Genomic DNA, 24,956 nt, shown 5'->3' with positions numbered 1-24,956 from the left:
ATTAATGTGAATTCTCCTTCCATAGTGGGCTTTCATGTATTAACAGGCAGCATCACAGCTCTTGCTGCTCTAATTGCAAGTTGCAGGAGGAAGTTTTTTCTTTCGTTTTTCTCTTGTAATTCTTTTTAATGTGGATAGCAAAGGTTTTTTGGGGAAGGAAGCCATTTTCTATTTTGTCTGCATTTTGTAGAGACCTCTTTATGGTGCCTGTAGGATACCACGGTGTTAAATACCTGTGTTCTGTCTCCCTTCCAACTCCTTCTTAGTTGTGCCCAGGCAAAGCTGCAGCTTTGATTTTTTTTAGCAGCTGTACATGACATTACTATCTACCTGGAGGGAAGTGAGAAATGGCATTTTCTGATGTGAAACTGGCTAATGCAGGAGGAAGGGAAGAGAAACTCCCTTTGTGGAGTTGAAAGGCGCATGAAGGACCACTAATGAGGTACGTGGTTTCTCACCTGACTGCAGTAAAAAGGAGGGGCTAATACTCAATACTGTTCCTAAAGTTTCCCAACCCTCTCGGCTACAAAGAACGCATGCGGTGACCCAGGAGCTCACACTGAGACACCATAACCAAAATGAAGAACTGCTAGTTTAAAAAAACAAAACAAAACACCCCCCCTCCAAAAAACCCTCCCAAAACCAAACACCCCCCGAGATGCAGCTCATATGTTTCCAGTTCTGCAAGTTGTTGTGTGGGGACTCCTTCATCTTCCTATGAATGCTTCTGGCATAATTTTCTAAAACTAAAGGGTTGGCTGTTCTTATGCTTTGTCGTTGCCTTTCTCTGTCCCACCCAAATCATAGTTGTTTAGTACATAGGGAGACAATTCCTAAAAGAATAATGAATTAAATTATTACTAAGTATATTTAAAACTTTTTTTCCCAAAAGTATGTCCTCTTGAGCAACTTGCTGCAGGGTAGTAGCTTTATTTTCTGCTTTCAAGTTTACGCACAGTACACGTGTAGTGGGGAAGAACAGCTCAAGAGAAAAACCTCTGTACATTTAATCATAGAATCATAGAATAGTTTGGGTTGGAAGGGACCTTTAAAGGTCATCTACTCCAAGTCCCCTGCAATGAGCAGGGACATCTTCAACTAGATCAGGTTGCTCAGAGCCCCATCCAGTCTGACCTTGAATGTTCCCAGGGATGGGACATCTACCACCTCTCTGGGCAACCTGTTCCAGTGTTTCACCACCCTCATGTCGTGAATCCTGATTTAGGATCCTGCCGACTACACCAGTTTGTCGCGAATGGGTGATTTAGGTCGCTTAAAGAACCACTGTCAAAGGTATTAGCAAAAGTGGTTTTAATATCATGTTGTAAAAGTGTGACTTAACAAAGTTCGATGGCAAGGTTCACTATATTACTGTATGGCACAATCATTTGAACAGTGCTTCAAAGTTACCAAGGCACAAATCAAAGTTAGCATACTACAAGGTTATGCACAATATCGGTCACTTACCAAAGATCTGCCGTTGGTAAAAGGCCTCTCTGCCTTGAGGAGCAACCTTGAGAGGTGTCCCAGCTCAAGGGGGGATCACTGCCATGCTGACTAGCAGGGAGAGCTCAAAGAAGGCTCACTTAGGCTGTCATATTTATGGAATAAAGTGGTTGGCTTGTAGTCAAGTTATGTGCGATGGGAAAGGTACACATGAGACTCCTTGCACCCACAACTTTCTTTTTTCCTTGATAAATGAGTCTTGGAAAAGCCACCTGCTATTCATGTGTTAATCACATGATCGGTGTTCCAAGCTCATATGCATCAATGCTCACTGTGTCACTCTGCTTATTTGTGGGTTTTCAGAGAACAGATTGAAACGAGAGGAAGTTCTTGGCCCGTTAACAGCTCAGGCCTTTACCTCCTTTGGAGCCTGTACCAAACTACACCTAGTTTGGTTAAGGGGTCGAGTGCATCCGTCACACCTCCTCGTAAAAAATGTCTTCCTTATATCTAGTCTGCATCTACCCTCTTTTAATTTAAAATCATTACCCCTTGTCCTATCGCAACAGGCCCTACTAAGGGTTGTCATCTTTTGGATTTGCTAGGGGTTTGCAGTTTAACACCTGCCAATCTGTCAGAGACTTAACTGCACCTGCTCTGTGGTATTTAAAACTGTATACGATTAAAAACCTTCTAGCTATTAACAAAGTTCCAAGGCCAGTATCTAGTCTTCCCTCAGGACTGGGAAGAGATAAACAGGCTAAAACCTCAGTCTTGTTCATGACCAAAGTGATCTGCCAACACATCTGTGAGAGACCCACCTCTGGCTTTGCTGCATCTGTTGCTAACTGGACCTGCAGCATGCACGGGTTGCAAGGTCAGGCTTTTGGGAGATGTACACCTAGAAGGTACATAACAGGAAAAATATTTGTAAATCTAACACTTCTTAAGGTATAAATATTTGCAATTCAGTTGCACTAGCATTTGATTCATATGAGATCTTAAGGAATTCTTACAGTCTTTCCAAAAGCTCCAACTTGAGTGTTTTCACTGAAAGAGATGACACAGGAACCAGTCTTGCGTGCTGTGCTTTTGCCTTTAGGGCTGCACTTGTCTGGCATGATGTTTGTGGCTTTTTCTTGTCGCTGGCTATTGTTCCTTGAGAAATGTCTGGGTTAGGAAGGGTTGTCACGCTGCCAGCCTGTGAGAGATCATGGGGTTGCACAGCAGAACCTGGGAGGCTGCATAATATGTGGGAGCTATTGATAAGAGGTCAGGAGGAGATCTGGATTGCTCAATGTGCATGCTAGCCCCATTTCTTTACTACTTTCTGAAGTCAGATTGTGCCTTCAAGCAAAACTTGAAGGTTTCTGGAGTTTGATGTAGGATTTTTTTTTCAAACTTATTTTACTAGTAATTTAAACTCTGCTGTAGCTGAGCTCCATTTTTACAGCCCAGTGTTGATGCTCTGTCTGCTGCAGTGGTGCCTATGCATGTCTGCAAGCAATCCTTCATGTCTACAAGCATTATTACAGAGCACAGTTCAACCCTCAACACTTAATTGCACAGATTATTTTTTTTCTGTTTAGTGGTGCTGTGTTCTTTTTTTTTTCAACAGCATAGAGGAGCAATACAATATGGCCTGCTCTTGTGCTTATTAAGTGTCCTAACATGAAGTCATTAATTTCCCTGTTGCTTCTGCAGGTACATCCTGATATCCCAGCACTGCTAAAGGCTTTTTTTTTTTTTTTTTTTTTTTTTGCCTCCCCTGTCCTACATAATTTTACTGGAACAATTCAGCTTGGCTTATTGACACGGAGTAGCAGTGAAGCTGCAGGGTAGGGGCTGGCAGCACAGGAACTGCACTGATGCACACTTGTTCTAAGTCTTGTTGCCTTTACAGCCTCACAACCTAGCAGCCGATATACTTTTAGCGTAGCAGCTGTAGGCTAGGCCACTAGTCAAGCTGGGCCAGCACTAGGACCCGCGTTAACAGCTTGTGTGCCATGCGCCTGTTCGATGCCAGCTCTTCTGCGTCGCACCGGCTGCAGCAAGTGTTTTCCTCCATCGCTGCGAGGGTGCTTTCCCCATTAATAACCTTGGTATGCAGCCTGGAGCTGGGCTGGTCATGGCTGTGCTGCTGGAGCCGGGTGGAACCCCTCCCCACCAGGACTAGCAATGGTGGGTGAAAGTGGGGACCGAGGTGCTCTGCCTGCCCAGCCCTGGAGGGCAACCTCATTTTACAAGTATTTATCCCCCCCCCCTCCCCCCCCCCCCCCCCCCCCCGTTATGTTTGTCCGGATTATGTGAAGTGGTTGAACAGTGAAATAAGAGAGATGTTATTTTTGGCCACCCTGGGTGACTGTGAGCTACAGGCCTGCCTGTGCCTGAGATGATAGCTAGGGCAGGCTGTGACCTGAGGGGGAGGGAGGGATGGCAGGGCAAGCGGGTGAAGATCTGTGCCGGGCTGGTTGGGAAGGCCCCATCCTGCTTCCTGCCCCTCACAGGCGCTGATGGTGCAAGACTGAGGTTGCCATTCCCTGACAACCCCAACAAGGCTTTCTGTCTAGTGGGGGCCGTGAAAGGAGCCTGAACCCCCTGGGTGCCCATGGGGCAGGCAGAGCTGCTGAGCCACCTGCTTCGGCTTAGTTGTGCCCTTGCCCATGTGTCGTGGTTTAACCCCAGCTGGCAACTAAGCTCCACACAGCTGCTCGCTCACTCCCCCCCAGTGGCATGGGGGAGAGAATCAGAAGGGTAAAAGTGAGAAAACTCGTGGGTTGAGATAAAGACAGTTTAATAGGTAAAGCAAAAGCATGATGTCCTATGGTATGGAATATCCCTTTGGTCAGTTGGGATCAGCTGTTCCGGCTGTGTCCGCTCCCAACTTCTTGTGCACCCCCAGCCTACTCGCTGGTGGGGTGGGGTGAGAAGCAGAAAAGGCTTTGACTCTGTGTCAGCACTGCTCAGCAACAGCTAAAACATCCCTGTATTATCAACACTGTTTTTCAGCACAAATCCAAAACATAGCCCCATACTAGCTAGTATGAAGAAAATTAACTCTACCCCAGCCAAACCCAGCACGTTCTCCACCCCTTATTCCATACCTTTTACATCATGCTCAGGTACCACACTATCCAATACAACCTCATTAACCACCACCCCGTTTCCCATCCTTTGATACAATGCACAGATGTCATTCCCTTAGTCTATGGACCACCCCTGGGAAATGTCTGTAAAATGTCCCAAAGTGTCCACTGAGTTCATTTAGTCCCTGACTTTGGACTCCATCTGTTATGGTGGTCACTCAGGACAGGAGAGGTGGTGTGTTGCATGAGTTATTGGGCACCAAAGCCAGCTCAGGTTGGGTCAGTGCTGCACTTGCACTGCTTCTTGTAAGGCTTGTCCTCCATTGGTTCAGGTGGTTCCTGCTATAGTAATTCCTGTAACGTGCAACTCCAATCATGGGTTGCAACAATTTAAAGGCATATCAATTACAATCTCCACCCCTGGTCCCTTTGGACCAGACCATAAGGTTTAACATTGCAATGAACTCCTCCCCTTGCCCCTGCTCCGGCTTGGATTTATCCACAGACTGCAGTCCCTTAGGGGTATACCTGCTCCAAGTGGAGCCTTATCTATGAGCCACAGTCTCTTCAGGGGTATACCTGCTGTGGCGTAGACTTATCCACAGCCACAGTTGCTTTGAGGTGCACCTGTTCCAGCGTGGCCTTCTCCATGGGCCACAATGCCTTCAGAGATATATCTGCTCCAGTGTGGCCTTACCCACAGCCACAGTCCCTTCAGAAGTAAACCTGCTCCCATATGGCCTTATCTGTGGCTGCAGTCTGTCCAGGGGTGTGCCTGCTCTGTTGTGGGCTTATCCATGGCCACACGCTTTGAGGTGCTCCAGCGTGACCTCATGCACAGCCACTGATGCTTCAAGGTGTACCTGCTGCAGCATGGACTTATCCACAGCCACAGATGCTTCGAGGTGTACCTTCTCCAGTGTGGACTTAGCCTTGGGCCAGAATCCCTTCGGGGTAGACCTGCTGTGGCACAGACATAACCACGGCCACAGACGCTTTGAGGTGTACCTGCTGTGGTGTGGACTTATGCATGGCCACAGATGCTTCGGGGTGTCCTGCTCCCGCGTGGACTCATCCACAGGTCGCAGTCTCTTCGACTCGAGTTCACACTGGAGTTCCAGCCTGTCCAGCACAGCGGCACAGGAACAGCAGCGATGCCCTGGCCATCTGCCAGCCCAGGCGCATGGCCATTGCTGTTATCAAAATGTTCCCAGGCACAGCAGAGTAAGATGAAAAGCAGTACAGGAAGCAGCGAAAGCAAAAAGCAGCCACTAACAAGCACTAGACTCTAAGATATAGTAAGGCAAGCAAGGCCCATGGCAAGCACAGGAGCCTGCCAATTAATAGCTAAACAGCAATAACAGCTATAAATTCAATCTAGCACATTCCAATCAAACCTGTCGTTATCTTGAACCTTTGAGCCCCATGTTGGGTGCCAAAAAGGACTGTCATGGTTTAACATCAACTGGCAACGAAGCACCACGCAGCCACTTGCTCACTCCCCTCCCCGTGGGGTGGGGGAAAGAATCAGAAGGTAAAAGTGAGAAAACTCGTGGGTTGAGGTAAAGACAGTTTAATAGGCAAAGCAAAAGCCACGCATGCCAGCAAAGCAAAACAAGGAATTCATTCACCGCTTCCCATCGGCAGGCAGGTGTTCAGCCATCTCCAGGAAAGCAGGGCTCCATCACGCGTAACAGTTACTTGGGAAGACAAACGCCATCACTGTGAACGTCCCCCCCTTCCTTCTTCCCCCAGCTTTATATGCTGAGCATGATGTCATATGGTATGGAATATCCCTTTGGTCAGTTGGGGTCAGCCGTCCTGGCTGTGTCCCCTCCCAACTTCTTGTGCACCCCCAGCCTACTCGCTGGTGGGGTGGGGTGAGAAGCAGAAAAGGCCTTGACTCTGTGTAAGCACTGCTCAGCAGTAACGAAAAAATTCCTGTATTATCAACACTGTTTTCAGCACAAATCCAAAACATAGCCCCATACTAGCTACTATGAAGAAAATTGACTCTATCCCAGCCAAACCTAGCACACCATGTCACAGTGGGAAGCACCACTGCCTGTTTTTACTTCTCTGCTCGTGGGTCATGGGGCGCAGTGTTGTTACTTGTTCCCCTCGTCCAGTATGTCTTGCAGTGACGTGTGCCTAGTTCCTAACGGCTGCGAGGCTGGGTCCCCGCTTGCCCTTGGTGGGTGTGGGTGGCCACCCCTGGGGATGCTGCTGGTCCCTGCGCGGTTATGGGGGCTGTTACTGACTGCACTGGGATCCCATCAGCACATCAGCAGTGACCCCTCAGTCTCTCTTCTGGCAGCAATCTGATACCTTCTGTTGCGAGGTCATGTTTACTGCTTGCCGTTTGCTAATCTTCTATTTCCAGCAGCCGTGGACAAGCCCCGTCACATAGGGTGTGAACGAACTCGCTGATCTGGTTGATACACTCTGAGAAAATAATTGGTGTCAACTGATGTTGCTATGTTGACTTCACTATATCTGTGCTGATACACTGATGCACTATTACCTACAGAAGGGGAATATAATCTCGTTTACCTTCTCCAGGCTCAGCAGCATGTTATACTTCAGCATGTTTTCAAACACGAAAGTGTAGGAAGCAAACAGCATGCTTCGAAGCAAAAGATTTGACTTGGTCAAACCCAGGCAAAACACTTGTGGTTTTTACATCCTAGGCTGGAGCACTATAGTTCAGTAAAAAAATTGTTTTGTTTTGCTGTAGCTGAGTTTTTCCTGTATAAAAATGTTCTAACTTCTTGGAAGTGGGTTCTGGGGTGACAGAATTATGGAATGGTTTGGGTTGGAAAAGATCTTCAAAGATCATCTAGAGCAACCCCCCTGCCATGGCTGGGGGCATCTTTCACTAGGTCAGGTGGCTCAAAGCCCCATCCAGCCTGACCTTGAACATTTCCAGGGATGGGGCATCCACAACTTCTCTGGCCAACCTGTTCCAGCGTCCCACCCCCTTCATCGTAACAAATGTCCTCCTTCTGTCCAATCTAAATCTACCCTCTTTCAGTTGAAAACCGCTGCCCCTTGTCCTGTCACTGCAGGCCTTCGTAGAAGGTCTCTCTCCATCTTGCTTATAAGCCCCCTGTATATACTGAAAGGCCACAATAAGGTCTCCTTGGAGGCTTCTCTTCTCCAGGCTGAACAACCCCAACTCTCTCAGCCATTCTTCATAGGAGAGGAGGTAAACTGCAGCTATGAGGCAGTTTGAATAAGTGAGTGCCCCTCCATGCTGTGCTCTGGGTTAGCTCACCAGGTGAAATCCTCTGGCTGCTGCAAGTATTCCATGTGTTTGCGTGCGCGAGCGAGCTCCCCTTCTCAAACAGCAATTACGCAGGCTTTGGAGAAACATGGGTGTGAGTCCACAGCCCTGAAGCACGATGTACACATACAAAGTACAGAAGTTCAAGTCTGCTTGGCACCTTGTGGGGTTTTGTGGTTGGTTTGTTTTTTCCTGCACCATGCCTGTGTGTTCAACTCAATGCTGTGCCGACACTGCGCTGAACAAACTTGTTAAGAATAGCTTATGTGAGTCAGAGAAAATTAAGAGGCAAAGCAACTGTCGGAGGAAGACCTATCTGCTGAAGTTTCACATGTAAAAAAAATTAGCAGCATAGGAAGATTAGGCAATGTATTAGCCATGAAAATCAAAATAGTTTGCTGCTGTTGTTGACATAATCAGTTTTTACAGATTTGTATAACCTCCACTTGAATTCTCTTAAAAAACTGAATGTGCTGCATTGCCGGAGTTGCATGCTGTAAGAATCACAAGTGATAACTGTGTGATCATCCCATGACAACTGACATCTAGCAACACCTGGAAGAGGTAAGGTGCTGATTCTTGGGTGTTTGTTACTGTCATGTGTAATTTAAAAGGATTGGCAAATGTGGAATAGATTTGGCTCATGTTGACTGCAATGTTTCCAATTCTAAGTATTTTATTTAGCTGAAACAAATACTGGTGTGATTAGTTTGTTTGGGGGCTGCCTTTCAGAGCTACAGCATGGCCAGAGAGCTCATTTCAAGCTCAGGTAATTTCTCTGTTTATGGATGTATCTAATTGTATGTACAACTAATCTAGGTTAGACAGTGTGCTAGCTAAGAACTTCAACTTAATTTCTATTTTTTGTGGAGGTAACACTTGTCAAGTTTGGTTAATGTTGGTTTCCTGAACATTGTAGAGCATGACTAATATATTGCTTTAATCTGCGACATCGCAATTTATTGGCTTAACTTGTTCTAACAACAGACGAAATACTATTTCAGTGGTTCAGCTTAAACAAGCAATTTTAGAAACACAGCTTCCTTCTTGGATCTTTTTAAGTGCCATGAAATAAACAAGTGTATTCCTGGTTGAAGAGTTTGAATTTCAGTGGAAGGAGCTTTCCTTCTGGTAGTGCTTTTCTAATTCCTTAGGTGCAAACAAAGTAATTCAACAGAGCAGTCCACACGCATTGTATAGAAAAACACCCGTTTGCAAAATGGAAATCATCAACCAACAGAGATGTAGAAAAAAACAGGTTTTATTTATGATACAGTGAGGATGGAATGTAATTACAAAAGCCAAGAAGCACCTGAAGCAGGAGTGAGGTGAACTGTTCAAAAATCAACTGTCATTGCTATAGAAGTCTCTTCAATTTCAGTTTTAAGCATTCAGGTATATAATCAGACTATGCAAATAGGAAATTTGCAGCTGATCCCTTTTGTCCCTCCTCTCTTGCAGTGGGTGACAGACAACTTTGAGCTAAATTGCTTCTTTCTGCAGAAGGAAAGAGCTAGCCATTCTGGCCATTTATTAAGCCTGGCATGCAATAACCTGGTTCTCTATGGGAAAAGATGGTGCCAAATAATGCCTTGCTTCCTTCCCCTTTGCTTTTGCAAAGATGGCTGTGTGCAAGTTGGGCTGGTGGTCATCCCATTGCCACGTGTCCCCAGCTGCCAGGACAGCGTGCCTTCAGACAGACAACTGGCAGGTCTGGAAGTTCTGCGTTTGAAGGTCATGTGGCATCGAGCAATACGCTTTCCTGCGAAACCTACCCTACGTGCGATGGCGGCTCCAGCAGTACATGCTTAAAATCTGTTTGTGATGAGTGGCTTGGTTTCAGAGGGGAAAAGCTGCAACGCGAAAACCACTCGGTGCCGCTGCTGTGTGGGTAGTGTGACACAGATGAATGTCCACTACACAGTGGAGCAAGAGACCTTTGTAATGATCCTTTGGGCTGGGGTATGTCTAGGAAAAAATCATCAAGCTTGTAAAATAATATGCTGATCGTCATCATATAGTCTCCTAATCAAAATAGGAAGAGTTGCATTTTGTGGTCGCTATTTTTGGGAGGCCTGTGGGCTTCTCTGCTATTGCCAGTGGTTAAGTGCTAAAGCATGGTTAGGCTTGAAAAAAGCAAATACAATAAAAAGATGATCGTTTTGGGTGTGTTTGAAATGCCCAAGCATAAAATACTAAAAGTTAGGTTTCAATGCTGGACATAGGCACTTTCCAGAGTGTATTTTCAGCATTTTGCAAGGGTTTAGCACTTTGATCACCCTGTGTTAATTTACGGAACTGCAGCTGTTAGTGTTCACTGTTGTGACAAATATAGTAAATAGAAAAGATACATATATTCTCTGAAAGTAAATGTAGTGGGTATCTGACCAAGGTAACCATTTATTATTGAATTTTTTTGGTGTTTCAAAGCTGCGAGTATTTGTATGATTTGGCAAATGACATGTTAGACTAGCAAAAAATGCATATATACTGTATAGTAGGAGAACACAGCACCAGATCTGTGTGTTAGACTTAATTTGTGTTACACTTAATTTGCTTTTACAGAGAGTTTTAAAAATTAATTTTCCATTCAGCTTTTGAGGTATTAAGTTAAAAAAGCACCAACATGATTTATTCAAATGTCTAACCATCATAGAAGGTTTCACTGTATAAGAACTACATGATAAGCAGGTTCCTTATACTTTGAAAGACTTCTATAAATTTTTCATACAGACTTGACATCTGCTGATATGGCTTCGGATGAGTCCTGCCTTGAGTGTATCTGCTGAGGGCTTGCTTTGGAAGGGCTGGTCGACTGTAGTGAGCCAGAAGCTGTATTTATTTGCAAAGTAGTGACAGGTTCCACGTGCGCCGTTGCATTCGATGAAAGGAGTCGCTCGGAAATCTTCCAGGCAGCTCCCAGGAGAAACCAGCGACTGTCCTCCACCTTCATCACCAGCAGCAGTGTGCTAAACGAGACAAGGAGGGCAGCGTTCAGAGTACAACCTCAGGCAATGCTGTCAAAAACTTACACGTGGGAAAAGGGAAAAAACACTAGAATTGCTCCTAATTCTTATCTCCAGAGCAGAGAGTCGGCTAATCCTGCAACTATGTAAGGCTTAAGGATTTGGCTATGCTTTAGCTATACAAAGGAGTTAGCTCATATGTTGATGCCACTTTAAAATCTTCTCACAAACGTCTTTTCTATAGTTAGATTTTCACTGTTGGAAGTCTTAGAATTGGAGAATCATTTAGGTGGGAAGGGCCCACTGGAGGTCACTTCAGCCGTCCCCTGCTCAAAGCAGGGCCGACTCCAAAGTTGCCCTTGGTCGCTCCAGGGCACTGTCGAGTTGTTAATACCTCCAAGGATGGAGTTTTCACAGCCTCTCTGGGCAACATGTTCCTCTGTTTGATTACCCTCACTGAAAAGAACTTTCCACCGTAACTTGAATTTCCCTAATTATAAAGTCTGTCTTACCTTGCATTGCACATGAGGAGCACTGTGGAAACAAAATGAGCTTCTATACAAATAACTAGTTCCCTCTATGGCATATTCTTTGACAGCAAATTACACCAAAATCATGCATCTTTACACCACTCAACTTTGACACATACTGTGGTAACAAACTGAATGTTACTTTCCTTCTGTCAAAGGCATTGCTAACAAAACAGGCATTTCCTCTGTCCCTTTAAGAGCTGTACAGCTGCATTTTTAAGCGAAGTTGTTTAATTTTTTGTTAAAAACTGAAAGAATTTGCAATATAAAAGAAAGCAGCTGGAAAATAAAGTTGCTAAATAGTTTTGTAAATGTAGGGAGAAATCTGGGCACATCCAATATGTTTGCCTGCCTATGTTTTAATAAACATCATACTATAAAAGTGCAAGCTGTAACTGGCTTGGTTTATGCTGCGAGAGGCCCACTCGTGTTGTGTTGTGTTCGTGTAAATGAGTAACAGAAGTGGCCACCTTTTAACAGAGTGAAGGATTCTGATCTCTGGCTGGTGTTCCATGTTGCTGAGGTTTAGATAGCTTTTTTTTTTAAAAAAACCCAAAACAACACCCCCCTCCCCCCCAAAAGCCCCACCCAAACCCCAGAGCTGCAGCCCACCAGCTGTCTTACAAATTTGCAAGATTCGCTAAGCTATGAAGTTCAGGAGCAAAACCGTTCTAGCATCCCTCTACAAGAACCAAGTTCGTAAGAAGCAGCATAAACTATTAATAGCTTTTGCAGTTGGAGCTGGAAAGCAGTTAGTAAAAACTGCACATGCTATTTGAGCCCTGGCTTGGGAGCAGACCCGCTTGACAACCTCAGGACGAGCACTGGCATTCCTACACTCAGTGTATAAGCTCCAACTCTATGCCTATAGTATCGCTTCCTGTATTGGCCACGGCCTTTTATCCTTCTGCAACGCTTACGCCACTCTACCTTTATAGGATGCATAACAGTGGAGTGCCCTTGCTACATGAAATCTTCCTGACTTCTACGGCTGTTTGGGCAGGAGTCCATGATGACTCCCTTCATCATTGTACCTTACTCAGGGGAAGGAGGTGACAAATTTAAGCCAAGGAAGTAGAACAATATGCACTCTGAGATAACCACAAGTGTGCTGTACTTCTTCCACAGTTGCCTGAGAAGCAAAAATGTGTACACCAAACATTTCGTTTGCTCGAAATGCTAGCTGGGAAAATCTGAGCTCTTCTCACTGTGTGTTCCTTGGTGCTGGCAGATTTTGTCCTGGCAAAAGGTTCTTGCTAAGGTGACAACTTTGCTCTTAACAATGCTCAGTGTTTACACAGGGCCTTGCAAACATTTAATTAATCCTTGGAATTCTTGTGAAGTAACTATGAGATTGGTATCAGGGCTTTTTATAGAAGCAAAAGAAAGGTCAAACATAGGGCTAGTCAAAAATTTGACCTGCCCTCTCAAAACTTTTTTTTTCCTGTAACTAAATGAAAAATATCAGATTTACCTTTACGTTATTTTCTGAAAAAATTAAGTTTTTGGCTTTTGACAAACAAATGGTTTGCAGGTAAGATATTGACTATTGTTCTTCTATGACGTTTTCTGCCAGAGAAATCTTATTTTTTTTCCCAACCCTGTTTACTTCAGCATTCAGTCCAGTCTTTAATGAGTTAACAACATGGACATACTGTTGCAGGTTTTGACTCTCGTGTACATCAAGCAAGTCAGAAAAATGAGCATCCGTCAGATCATTCACTAACACGTTCTAGCTGCTCTTTACCATGTTAAGCCCTCCAGTGCTTACATGATCCCTCTGTACAGTCTTGCAAGAAAAGCAGCTCAGGCCCTTCAGTAGGTCTTCCACTGCATATCTAACGCTAAGCTTTTCTGTAACATCCCATTTCCTAATTATAAGATCACAAGATCTAAGAGATCCTGTAAGCCATGGGATATACAGCTCAGCTCTTGTTGCCATTAGAGATACAACACTGAAGTTTAATTTTAAAAACAACAGGAGGCTGTCTCTCTTCCCAGACTAGGTGAAAGACTTTGGCTTCTAAATCTTTGACCAAACATCAATGATTTTAAGTTTCCAAAAGAAGGGGAAAAGTTTTGGGTTTTTTTTCTCCAAATCAGCTTCTTAATAGTGATGTACATAAGTAACTCCCAATCTTTATCTGTGAAAATGCTTTGTAGGCTACTGTCGCACCTCAGTGCAATTTTGTTAATCCACAGCTGTCCCTGTGTTCTGCTCCAAAGCACTATTTCGTACATAAAGTAAGGACTTCAGATGTTATTCTGACAAGAGGCACTTTGCAATTCACAGAAATTTTGTTTCTCCTCTTCCGCTTCCTAGAAACTAGTTTTGTAGTTCCCTGGTTCCCCAGTATGATGCATGGTTTTGGTGTTGCTGGCTTTAAAACAGAGCAGCCTTCCTAGTGTCTAAGACTCAAACTTAAAACCCAGTGCCACACAAAATGTGACACTGGAGAACAAATACCATAAGGAAGGAATATCCGATCCACAAACTGCGCCAGCCTTCAGGGCAGTGAGGAATAGAAGCTTCTTGGCTATGGACAGCAATTGCCACAGCTGGGGCCTCACAAACTGAGCAGCGACTGATATATGGCCTAATGTCTTCTTCTGCCACAGGCATCATTGGAAGAGGTGCTGTAGTTGAGAGCCAGTAGGATTTATCATTTCGACTTGCATAATAACAAATATCCCCAGGGTTACAGTAGAGGAATGGCATAGTACTAAAACGAGCCAAACATGAGCCAGCCAGCCCTGTTAAAAAAGAAGACAAAAAAAAAGAAATGATGGCAATCATTCTCACAGAAGACAATGCACGTTTTCAGTTTCCTGCTCCTTCCCAAGCACGTGTCAGTAAAACCCTGCGGTCCGGAATGTTTCGCTGGCTTTACAGGTCCCCCTGAACAACACTAATGACTTGCAGGAGCTCCCTCAGGGGCACTCTATGCAGACATACAGTTTTTATCTTCTCATTTTGGTGTTTCCTAAGCCTGTTTGCTGAAGTCCCAGCTTTCTCCAAGTTTTTTTTTTTTTTTCTTTTCAGCCAGAAAGACAGAATTGAGGCTGCCGCCAGCAATACCTGCACGTACCTAGATCCTGGTTGTGTGCTTTCTCTTGTCCTTCAAAGTACAGTAGGCTGTATCCACTCCAGAGTTTGTTCATGCCAACTGGGCACATTGGCTCTTGATCGGACTGGCTGTGCTTCACCAACAGGTAGCCCATGCTAACACTGCGACCCGGCATGCCTGGCAGCCCGGGGCTACCGGGGCGGCCTGGCTGACCTTAGAAGGGCGGGGGAAAGAAATAATACAACTTAGTTTGTGCTCCCACAAATGCTCTGATGCTAGCTGATATTCCAGCTAAGCTGCTGACGAACAAAGCTTAATTGCATGACGCCTCTTCTTATGGTAAGTTATTGTTAAATAAGAGCTGTAGTTCTAGGATTATAGCAGTTGTTTTTGAAGTAGATTGGTGCTGGATCAGGCTCCCTGGTTTCTAAGATGATGTATTTCACTATCAGAGCCAAGGAAAGTCACATACAAAGTTCTGATGAATTTGAGCATACTTTGTACAATACAGATGAGCATATTTTTCCTTTAAAATGTTTTCTTAGTCCAAGATTAACCAATGGTTTTTTAACTGCTTCCATTTGGTTCATACGGTTAAAACTATGCTCTGCAAATACCTTTTTCTCTGTGTACTTAGCTAATTAAGATAGTAATTGTTCTGCTCTTTGATTGGATAAGGACACAGGTATTTCTTTTACAAATACGTGCACTTAAATATCATCTATCCAAATATCACCTACCCAGCCACTCATTTCCATCAATGTAACTGTTAGTAAAACACTAGGCTGAAATACTTAAGAGAAAACCAATATAAAAATACACTCAGATCAAAACAAACTCACTCACATGAGTGGACTGACATCTACATCTATCAAAACTTATTCCAAAAATATTGCTTTAACATAATTCTGTTAAAAGTCAGTTAGTTGTCCCTTGTGAAGAAGCTGTGAAGACAGAAACTTTCTCTCTCCTCCCCTCCTCCCCATCCAGTGATGTAGTAACTACAGAACAATTTATGGCAGTGAAATGGGAAAGAGGGAAGAAGCACTGTGTGACATCTCTTACCTTCAAATCCCACTGGACCCTGAAACCCTGTTGCTCCTTGTTCACCTCTGGAGCCAGGAGGAGCTGGAATGCCACCCCTGCCCTGGAGTCCTGGCTCTCCAGGTGAGCCTCTGAAACCTTGCACCAACAACAGTTATAAGCACAGTGACTGCAGAGATATCAACATGCTACAGACTTCGTTAATGTGTGCTCTACTTGCATATGTTTGGTCCTATCTGCCAAGTTTACCAATTTACACTAAAGGCAAGGTCCTATGGTTCTTGCTCAGGCAAGGAGCACTGACTTCATTGGAAAAGATTGCTGGGATCAAGACTACATGAGCCCCACAACCCTAATCTTTCACTCTTGCTATGACCACACATCTCTGATGAGGCTAGTAGCAAGAGGTGCACTGCACTGGGTCCGCACATCACTAATGCTACATTCCCTGGGTTGATAGCGCGCCCACAAGGATGTGCACATTTCCACCATAGACGTTCAGTCTTAAGTGAGATCCATATCTGATGTTGCTTTGGCTATGTGAGTGTTGTCGAAGTTTTCTCCTGTTTTGCTTACGTTCTCAATGCTAGGAAGAGGAGCAAAGCCAAGCCCTAGCTTTGAAAGACCAAAATTTGACTCTCCTTTCTGGCTTACAGAATTTAAAGTAGAAGAGAGCCAAAGCAGTGCTCTGGTGACCTCACTCTGCTAAGGAGAACTGAGCTTTCACTCTGAGTGTGTGATTCCTACCTGGATCACCTGGTGGACCATGAGGTCCCATATCTCCTGGGCTTCCTTGAGGTCCTATATTTCCACGGGGACCTGGTAAACCTTGCTCAGCAACCAGCCTTGGAGGAAGAGGGGACAGGCCAGGAGAGCCTGGAGGGCCCTGAAAGCCTGCGATTAGAAGCAAGATGAGATAGTTTGATTAAAAAACCCCCTGTATTTTCCTTAATGTGCTTTCATCCACAGGTACGTTGCTGTTACTTGGCTGCATATCTGAGAGAGGGACTGTGGTCTGCAACTCACCACCTTGGGTATAGCAGCTATATTTACTATATTGGGGGAACGTGTGTGAGTATGGGGGTTGTCTTCTCTTGGACAGCAGACAGATAAGCAGAAGGAAATGAATGATGCTACTGCTCCCTCATTTATGACACAGGAAGCTGGGAAGTTCCCCCTGAACAGCCAACAGCTCTCTGAGGTGCAGCACCATCTTTTGGTGGGCTTTGGGAGACACAAATACATGATAGTATAGATGGAGTGAAGGATTTTAAAGATATTTCTAAATAACCAGTATGTCTACTCTGGAGGATTAGTTTAGATCAGGGATTCTTCTTTTTTTTAACCCTGAAAGTGGCTCTGATTTTGGAGTTGGCACATCATACAAAATTAATTCATAAAGGTAAAAAGTTGACTACCCATGTTAAATTCAGGCATCTGTCCACTGGAATTTCCCAGGGGTCACACAGAGTCATGCAGGTTGGAGAGGACTCCGGAGGTCATCTAGCCCAACCTCCTGCTCAGAGCAGGGCCAGTTAGATCAGCTCTGTGGAGCTGCAAAACGAGTAATTTAGAAAGGAGTCACACATCTGACTGCAATTACTCACCAGTTACTCCTCTATCCCCCTTGGGTCCGATAGGTCCCAAATCACCTGGAAATCCTACTGTGCCCATAAATCCGATGACACCTTGTTCACCCTTACGACCTTTAATGCAAAAGACAGGTGGCATTACTGCATTTCAACACAGATCAAGTGAGTGCAAAAGTCATATTATTAAAGCTGCTGTAGCATAGGAGGTTCCCCTGCCCCCAGCCAAGATCAGCGTTTCCCATCCTAACCTTTTGGTCCAGGGTACCCAGGAATGCCACGTCTCCCTGCTGATCCAGGATCACCTCTACTTCCTTTTGGGCCAATTTGTCCACTCACACCTGTTTGTCCACTTTCTCCTTTGCTTCCTGGTGGAGCCGGTATTCCAGGCTGCCCCTGTAGTCCTGGATAGCCTGTTTAGAGCACATATACGTTGTAATCTGTTTATACTTAAGACCTGGGCACAGGGGAAAATAACAGTACTATCTAATAGTATCCCATCAGCTTCTATTTCTTTAATTTAAGTGGGGAGCTAATGCTTAGCTCCTCAATAGACTTATTCAGCACTCCTGCTCCTGCTCTCAGGCTGGCATACCCTTCTGCTGCGGTGGGAGAGGAATTAGAGCATGAAGCTCCCACAAAGCACAGTGTCACCTCAAGCAAGATTTCAGCAGAAGTGGGGTGCCTGCTGAGATACAGCCTTCAATGAGCTATTCCTTCCCCAGCAAATGCCCTACTTCACTAGGTGCCTCCCTGCTTCATCCTAAATTCTCCAAGTAACTAGAAGGAAATCAGAACAGCGAGTGCCTGACTCAGTGCCAGGTGGTAAATAAGCCAAGGACTTACTGTTCCGTGTATCTTAGTGCTTCAGTTGAACATCTGGATACGAATAACTACTTCATGCTGTCTTGGGAATTATGGGAACAGCTTCTTTTTCCAGAATTACATACTGCCTGAAGCTAAACCTGGCAGGTTTCTCCTCAGTTACCTCTGCTGCCTAAGAAGATGTTTGGACCTTGTTTCCAAGGAGAGAGGGACTTACTACCTAGGGTTTTGAGTGGGGCATCTCTTGTGCTGCCCGTTGAAGTTGGATCACGTGTGGATACGAATGCAAGATGCATGTGGCAAAGTACGAGTGAGCCATGCCTGTCTCACCATTTTGGCTGGGAGATGGTGTTCCTGTTTCCATTCTCCTGACTGCTTATATTTTTATTTTTTAATCCAATGACTGCCTGGGGAGTGGGAATCAGTATGCAGACTTAGGCCAACTAACGTTCTCTTTCCATTTGGAAACCTAGGTATTTTCTTGGTTTTCAGCTGGTTTGCCTGTTGTAAGGTTTTGCTGAGTTTACATAAAAAGTTCCATGCATCATATAAAGATGATAGTGGGACACCTGCAACTTCTGCTACAAGCTTTCACAGTGGCAGTACAGTTTGAAATGATTGTGCAGTCCAATAAGCAACAGGTATATCAGCCTCTAAATATGTATAGAGAGAAGAGCTAATGCTTCCCAGTGTAACTTAGTTTGCATGGTAATTTCACATAGGAAAATTTTGTAAATGATTAGGAAAATATTCTGTAGACTTGCAAGCCTGCCACAGACCTCAGATTTTAAAGTAGTAAATTAGCATAATGCTTCTGAATGTTGTCAAGAGAATTCTGGATGATTAACTCTGTTATTTGCATGAAAATCAAACCCTTCCATCAGGACAACCTGGAGGAACTGCCTTTTGCTTTCAAGAGGTCTGTCCCTATTATCTTACGTACTTAGTTCTGTCCAACAATTATTCATGCACTTCAGTGTTGCATTTAATAGGAATATTTTACTGAATCAAGACAGAAATAACAATGACTGCTGTTGCTAACCCAGCACTTAATCTTCTGTTGTTGTCTGAGGGCACAACCTTGTACTTAATCTTTTATTGTTGCCTGAGGGGAACAAGGCATGAATTACCTGGCACTCCATCTAGACCTGGGGAGCCTTTTTCACCAGGATACCCTGATATATTTGAAATTCCAGGAGGCCCTGGAAATCCTTCCTGCCCAGGAATGCCAAAGGGTCCTTGGACTCCTGAAAGGAAGAGAAGAAATAATCAGTACTGCAAGGAAAATGCACAACTGCAATTATAAGGACTCACCTTAGACTAAGCATAAAGAATGGCATTTTCAAAATGGAAAACACCTGCAGTTCCCGCTGATTTTTGTTTTATTTTTTCAGATGATGTTGTGGAGGTTTTTCTTAAAAGAACCAAATACTAGTTCTGTGCCAAAGCTACCTGGATAGCTAATTACATCTCACTGTGTGGAATGCTAATAATCTTGTGTCTGCCAGGTAAAATACTATTTCAACATAGGAAGTACTCAAAATATCCTACGTACATTGAAGCAGACAAGAAAGCAGCTCTGTTCTTCTGTGTCCTGTGGAGTCAGGGGTCACAGACACTTAGGGTTTTTTAGGGTCAGTTAAAACCAAAAGTTTGAATCCAAGAAGTTCTCTATAGATGAAAAGTGTTAAATGGCCAAAAATCTGGCCCACCAATGACAGATTATTCTTTTAAGTAGATTCAAGTTGTCAGGAAGCCACAAAACCCCTTTTGTTTATTAATTTAAAAAAAATTAATAATATTTAATTCTGACAAACAAACATGAATGAGATAAGTGAAATAGCTGTTTTTTCCAATGCTTGATAATAGATCTCTGAATGGTGTTTGAGATGGCACAGCATGTTAGTAACAACAAAGCGTAACACAAAAGAATAGGAATGAGCCATTGAACCAAGTAGGCAAAGGCAGTAAGGTTTTATATCTATGCCAGTCCTTAATCCTTTCAGAGCCAAAATGTTGGAAAACTTTCTAAAAACCCCCTGTAATTAGTTGATTCTTCCATAACATCAGTCTGGTGGCTCCCTGGTAGAAGAAGAACTGATGGTGAACCATACTGAGATAAGCGCAGCCCGCTACAACAAGGTGGGTTTGAGCCGGAAGGCTGTATGCTTACATTGCACGAGGGGTGATGGTATGAGTAAAGCACTGTGCGTGGGAATAGAGCCCAGGAGGGATCAGCGGGACAATCACACATTGATGGACAGTGAGGCTTTCAGAAGAAAGGTAAACATTGATGGATTTGCAACAAAAAGAAAGAAAGAAAAGCCATAGCGTCTGTGTAACTGCAGCTTCATGAAAAATATTTTGGGAGCTGATGGCCGAGAGTAGCCTCTGGCATTTGCAGCGTGCTGAGCTCAGTGGGTGCTACAAGATGCTGCTACCATGGGGAAGGACACAGGCTGTCCTGGAGGGGCTGGCTTGTCCAGCATTGGGCAATACACAGTGCTGTTTCTGAGCAAGGGCTGGCTAAGCTGCAGCACTAACTCCAAACAGTAACCTTCCCCACATCGGGAGCTCTCCTATACAACTGTCTACACTATACTGCATTTTGTGACATCTATAACACTCACAGCTGAAACAAATAATAAGTAGATCCCATTCTCTGGAATACAAACCTGGAACACCTCTGTCTCCCTTCTGACCCGGAGGTCCTCGGCTGCCTTCCACTCTGCTCGGCTCTCCCGCTTCCCCTTTGTCACCCACTGCACCTGGGAAACCTGCAGAGCCGTAGCTGTCTGGACCTGTTGTGGGGTTTTTCAAAATTAAGATGAAAGCTGAAATGTTTCTGCATGTAACAACGTATCAGCATGCTAACATACATGTATAGAGCATGTGGATTTACTAAATACATGAGTCTGTAATGGCTTATTGAAAAAATGGCTCATAATGGGAAAAAAAGGCCTTGAGGCTTTAACTTTATAAGAGGAAAGAAACTATGATTTGACGTTGTGTTCTAATCCATCTGTGTGGCAGCACATAGTGTATGAAGTTGTTTGCCAGAGCCCACAATAATGAAGCAAATTCCAGATTGGGCTTTGGATGACACAGTTAAGAAAGTCACATTGCAAAGATCTCACCGACCAAACTTGCAGCCAACACAATGTTGTGCCTATGAACAGGCAGAATAAGCGTCTCACTTACCTGGTGATCCTGGGAAGCCCTTAGTGCCCGGTAAACCATGCAGTCCACTGATTCCTCTTAAGCCAGGCAAGCCTGTTTTAAAATTACATTCATGATTATCATAATAGTTTCTATGAGTCTGTATATATTCCTAGGCAAAAAACTCAAATGCTTGAATAAATACTATTCTGTGTTAAAATCTTGTTATTATACGCAAATTAATTCATTACAATAAGCTTATTATGAAATACACCACGCCATGGTTTTGTGAATGGCAAATTTTGTTATCATCCAATAAACTCACTACAAGATTTTTTTTTAAATATCTCTGATCCATCTGGTAGCATGCCATTAGTTCCAGCCTTGCTGCCATGATTTTGTTAATAACCATTTAGTTTTCCAAAATCCTCAAACCAAGGCAATTATGGCATAATTGTAGGCTCTAAATGTGATTATAATGAAGCTCTCTTCCGGAGAAATTCACTCTGTGTCGTTTTAAAAAACCAACAAAACCCTAATAAAATGTCTAATAGCTGCTGCTGTTACAGGTAAAATTTATCCCATCTATTTGTACCTGTCGAAGTGTTAAGCATGATGTTAAAGCTAGACAGGTTTCTCTAATCAATGGCCAGAGCTCTGGAGGACAATTCAACCTTCACAAAAATAAGTGTCTCTCTCTCTCTTCACTGTCTACAAAGGCAGCCTTCATAACTGTATTAGCTTAGATTTGATGCAGATTCAGATAGATGAATCTTACTAAAAGCAGGGCAATTTTTGGCTGTGCTGTAATAAAAAATCTGCTTACTTAATATATTAAGGAATTAGGTAGCAATCAATGAGATTCTGTGTTCTGTGATACAAACAGCTTCATTTTAAACTATCACCTGTATTTTGATAGCAGAATTCTGTCTGAGCCGTAAGGCATTTATCCTTAAAACCAGACATTGGATCAGTTCGCAGTTTTTGATGATGCTGTAGGACAAGTATATTGTTTGCTATCTAATGCCACATTATAATATTCTAATACTGTATATCACAACTCTTGCTGCATTTTAAATAATTTTTTGTTTTTTCTTCCAGCTGTCATGAAAAATGAAAATGTTTCGTGAAAACCGCTTTCCTGGGTGAGGGAGGTCATCAGCAGTTAAAGTGAGCTCAGTAGACACCAGTCCTTCAGAAGCCATAAATCAGAAAGCAACCACTTGAGTCTTCGTTAATTCACCTGGACTTTATGAGGAATAAATGTTTACTAGAGGAAATTGCCGCTCTGAACTGCAAAAAGCCCCCTTTCTTCTTCTTCACCCCAAAGGAACAATAGCAAGTGCTCATACTGAAATGACTGAATAGCTGAAGCTGTATGAATACCTGCTTGTCCTGGTAAGCCAGGCCAGCCGGGAGTTCCCTTTTCACCTTGAAATCCAGGTGTCCCGGGGCTTCCTTGCTGCCCTGGGGGGCCGACCAGTCCTGGCAAACCTGCGCAACAACGATGAATCATTGCTCATGAGTGTGCTTAAAACCAATAGCCCAAAACATGGACTTGTGCTACCTTCATTCTCCCAGCTAGCAAAATGAAGGCTTTCCTGTCCTAATGTCATTGTATGACACTGCACGGCTCATCCAAGTGGAAGGAAACTAAAGAGAGCAAAGGTAGGAGAGGCAAGGTATAACAGAACAAGTCATTACAAACTTCAGGTTTCTGACAACCTCAGAAATACAGTGGGCTCCTCCTATTAAAATGATAATTTTACTTCTATTGCCAGCTACAATAAGTAATTTCATTTATGTGCAGTCAGTTTCCCCTTCTGCCGCATCTGTTTTGCCTTTCCGACTGGAAAGCTGATCGGACAAGGACTGTTTCCCAGTGAGGTACCTACCAAAACTGCTCCAGTCTTGTCTGGAGTTTCTAAGCCCTATAATTACATGAGAAATGTGGAGCAACTGTTCTGAAAGAGCATTTTCATGATCCTCCTGCAATAAGACATGTTCTTAAGCCCCGAGTTTATGATCCCACCAGAGCTGAACCTGACTTCAGTTCCCCAGTACTCTCGTACAGTTGGCCAATGAGCCTGGCTCAAAGGCTCCTGAGTAACTGGGTCCTGGAGGATATTGACTTCATTTATGGCAGAAAAGAGCATTGAAAAGCCCACCTCCTTGTAGTACTGAGACAGCATTAGAGTACCTGGGTATGCCAGCAATACAACACTTTGACTGGACACATGATCGCTATAAAAAAGGTAAAACTAGTATGAAGCAGAGTTAGGCTTTTGAAATTTCCTCTTAGTAAGTCCTACCACGAGTTCCACATCTTTTTCGCTGCTCTTTACCAACTTACAGAATGATCAGCATATTAAAAAACTTAATGACTTTCTTTTGAGGGAAAAGATATTTTTTTCTTTCTCTTCTTAAACAGTTTTATTCTTTGGAGCATTAAAAAGAATATTTTACCTTCCTGTCCCACAGAGCCAGGGACACCCTGCGTGCCCTTGAGGCCTTCAATGCCAGGGAAACCAGGATCACCACCTTCGCCTTTTTGTCCTATGCGTCCTCTTGTGCCTGGAAAACCGCAAAACGAGTATATTCTCTTAATAATCTCTATAAGACCCTAAGCTAACAAGCATAATGTGAAGTTGGCTACTGAATGGGTCCTGGTCTTGCCACATAAAGACATTCTTCTAGTCAGCGTGCTTGCATAATCTGGGAGAATGAATAGTTGTCTACAGCATGCTGGCCAAACCATCATTATATTTGTTTTTAAAAGTACTCCCCAAATTATGTAGAATATGACACTGATATTCAAATGTGCTGCATGTGCAGGGAAATTTTAATACATTACCTAACCAACCCTATTAAAAATTGACCTGACTTTGCTATCCCATCTTCCATAATCATGGCCTGATATTGCTCCTTTTGTCATCAATGGCAAAAAATTATATAGAAATGTTTACTGGAGTTGCATGTGATTGATGTTTACTGCTATAACTGTACTTTCAGTTGAAGAGGTAAGCATAGCACATACTCATTTCAATAAAGAAAAGATGAACCTCCTCAGGAGCTGTCATGAGAGCACAGGTTCAACAGCCATCAAAAGCCCATGGTAAGCTCCCCCTCCCTTCCTCTGTGGACTTTAGTATGTGAAAAGTAATACATCCAGAGCAACTGTGAAATTCATACCTGTTAAGCCTGGCACACCAACTTCCCCTTTAAGGCCTGGCATTCCTGGTAAGTTTATAGTATCTCCCTGCTCACCTATTTCAAGCAAAAATGAACACATGAGCGGTAAGGCTTTAATTTAAACAGTATTTCCTGTTGTTTTGAAGGAATTGCAACTTCTGAGGCAAAATTCAGTAATTATAATCTTTCTAGAATAAAAGAGGAATAAGTTAAAGAAAGAAAAACATAAAGTCTCTAGAATAGCCGCCCTCCCTGCCATGGATAGATTTGTCCATGGACAGTACACGTTGCACAAAATTAACAGTATTAACCTTTTCACAGCCTCCCACATCTACAATATCATTCTGTGAGACTGTACGAAGACTCTTTAAGACTGAAGACCCCCTAAGACTATTCAGAACTTAATGTTGAGCATTTGACGGGTAATGAATACAAGGAGCGCTCAGATAGGAGAACAAACTAACTCACCTATTTCACCATGTGAGCCAGGAGTACCAAAATGGCCTGCAATTCCTGGAATACCCTTTTCTCCCTGTCATATGATTGAAAACAGGTATCAATTAATGAGGATGAGGATTTATTCAAGCTTCCAAGCAGCACAGTTTGGAAATATTGAAAAAAGGTTATTAAATTTACCATTTTTGAGTTTCCGTAGTACTTTATAATTTACAGAGTCATTTGGCTGAAATCAGTTAAACCAAACCAGTACAAACCAAGGGACAAGTTATGTTTGCAAAGACTTAAGTTTGAAATTGAGAACATCCT

General features: G+C 43.6%; 1 protein-coding gene across 1 annotated transcript in view; it reads right to left on the bottom strand.

Annotated features, from left to right (window-relative positions):
* Positions 1–9,061: 9,061 nt before the first annotated feature.
* Positions 9,062–24,956, bottom strand: part of COL4A2 (collagen type IV alpha 2 chain) — a 147,386-nt gene continuing 131,491 nt past the window's right edge. Inside the window, exons 34-47 of the mRNA XM_050891400.1 lie at positions 24,660–24,723; positions 24,192–24,266; positions 23,466–23,573; positions 22,386–22,493; positions 21,042–21,113; positions 20,516–20,641; positions 18,971–19,087; positions 17,267–17,428; positions 17,034–17,132; positions 16,174–16,320; positions 15,448–15,564; positions 14,404–14,595; positions 13,782–14,068; positions 9,062–10,787 (exon numbers count right to left, since the gene is read on the bottom strand). Coding sequence (XP_050747357.1) covers positions 10,533–10,787; positions 13,782–14,068; positions 14,404–14,595; positions 15,448–15,564; positions 16,174–16,320; positions 17,034–17,132; positions 17,267–17,428; positions 18,971–19,087; positions 20,516–20,641; positions 21,042–21,113; positions 22,386–22,493; positions 23,466–23,573; positions 24,192–24,266; positions 24,660–24,723 — 1,929 coding nt within the window. The 3' untranslated portion in view covers positions 9,062–10,532. The remainder of the gene's footprint in view (positions 10,788–13,781; positions 14,069–14,403; positions 14,596–15,447; positions 15,565–16,173; positions 16,321–17,033; positions 17,133–17,266; positions 17,429–18,970; positions 19,088–20,515; positions 20,642–21,041; positions 21,114–22,385; positions 22,494–23,465; positions 23,574–24,191; positions 24,267–24,659; positions 24,724–24,956) is intronic.

This window comes from Gymnogyps californianus, chromosome 1 (assembly GCF_018139145.2).
Source record: "Gymnogyps californianus isolate 813 chromosome 1, ASM1813914v2, whole genome shotgun sequence".
Classification (NCBI taxonomy): domain Eukaryota; kingdom Metazoa; phylum Chordata; class Aves; order Accipitriformes; family Cathartidae; genus Gymnogyps; species Gymnogyps californianus.
The sequence above is the reverse complement of the archived record's forward strand: the minus strand, read 5'-3'. Positions and strand labels throughout refer to the sequence as shown.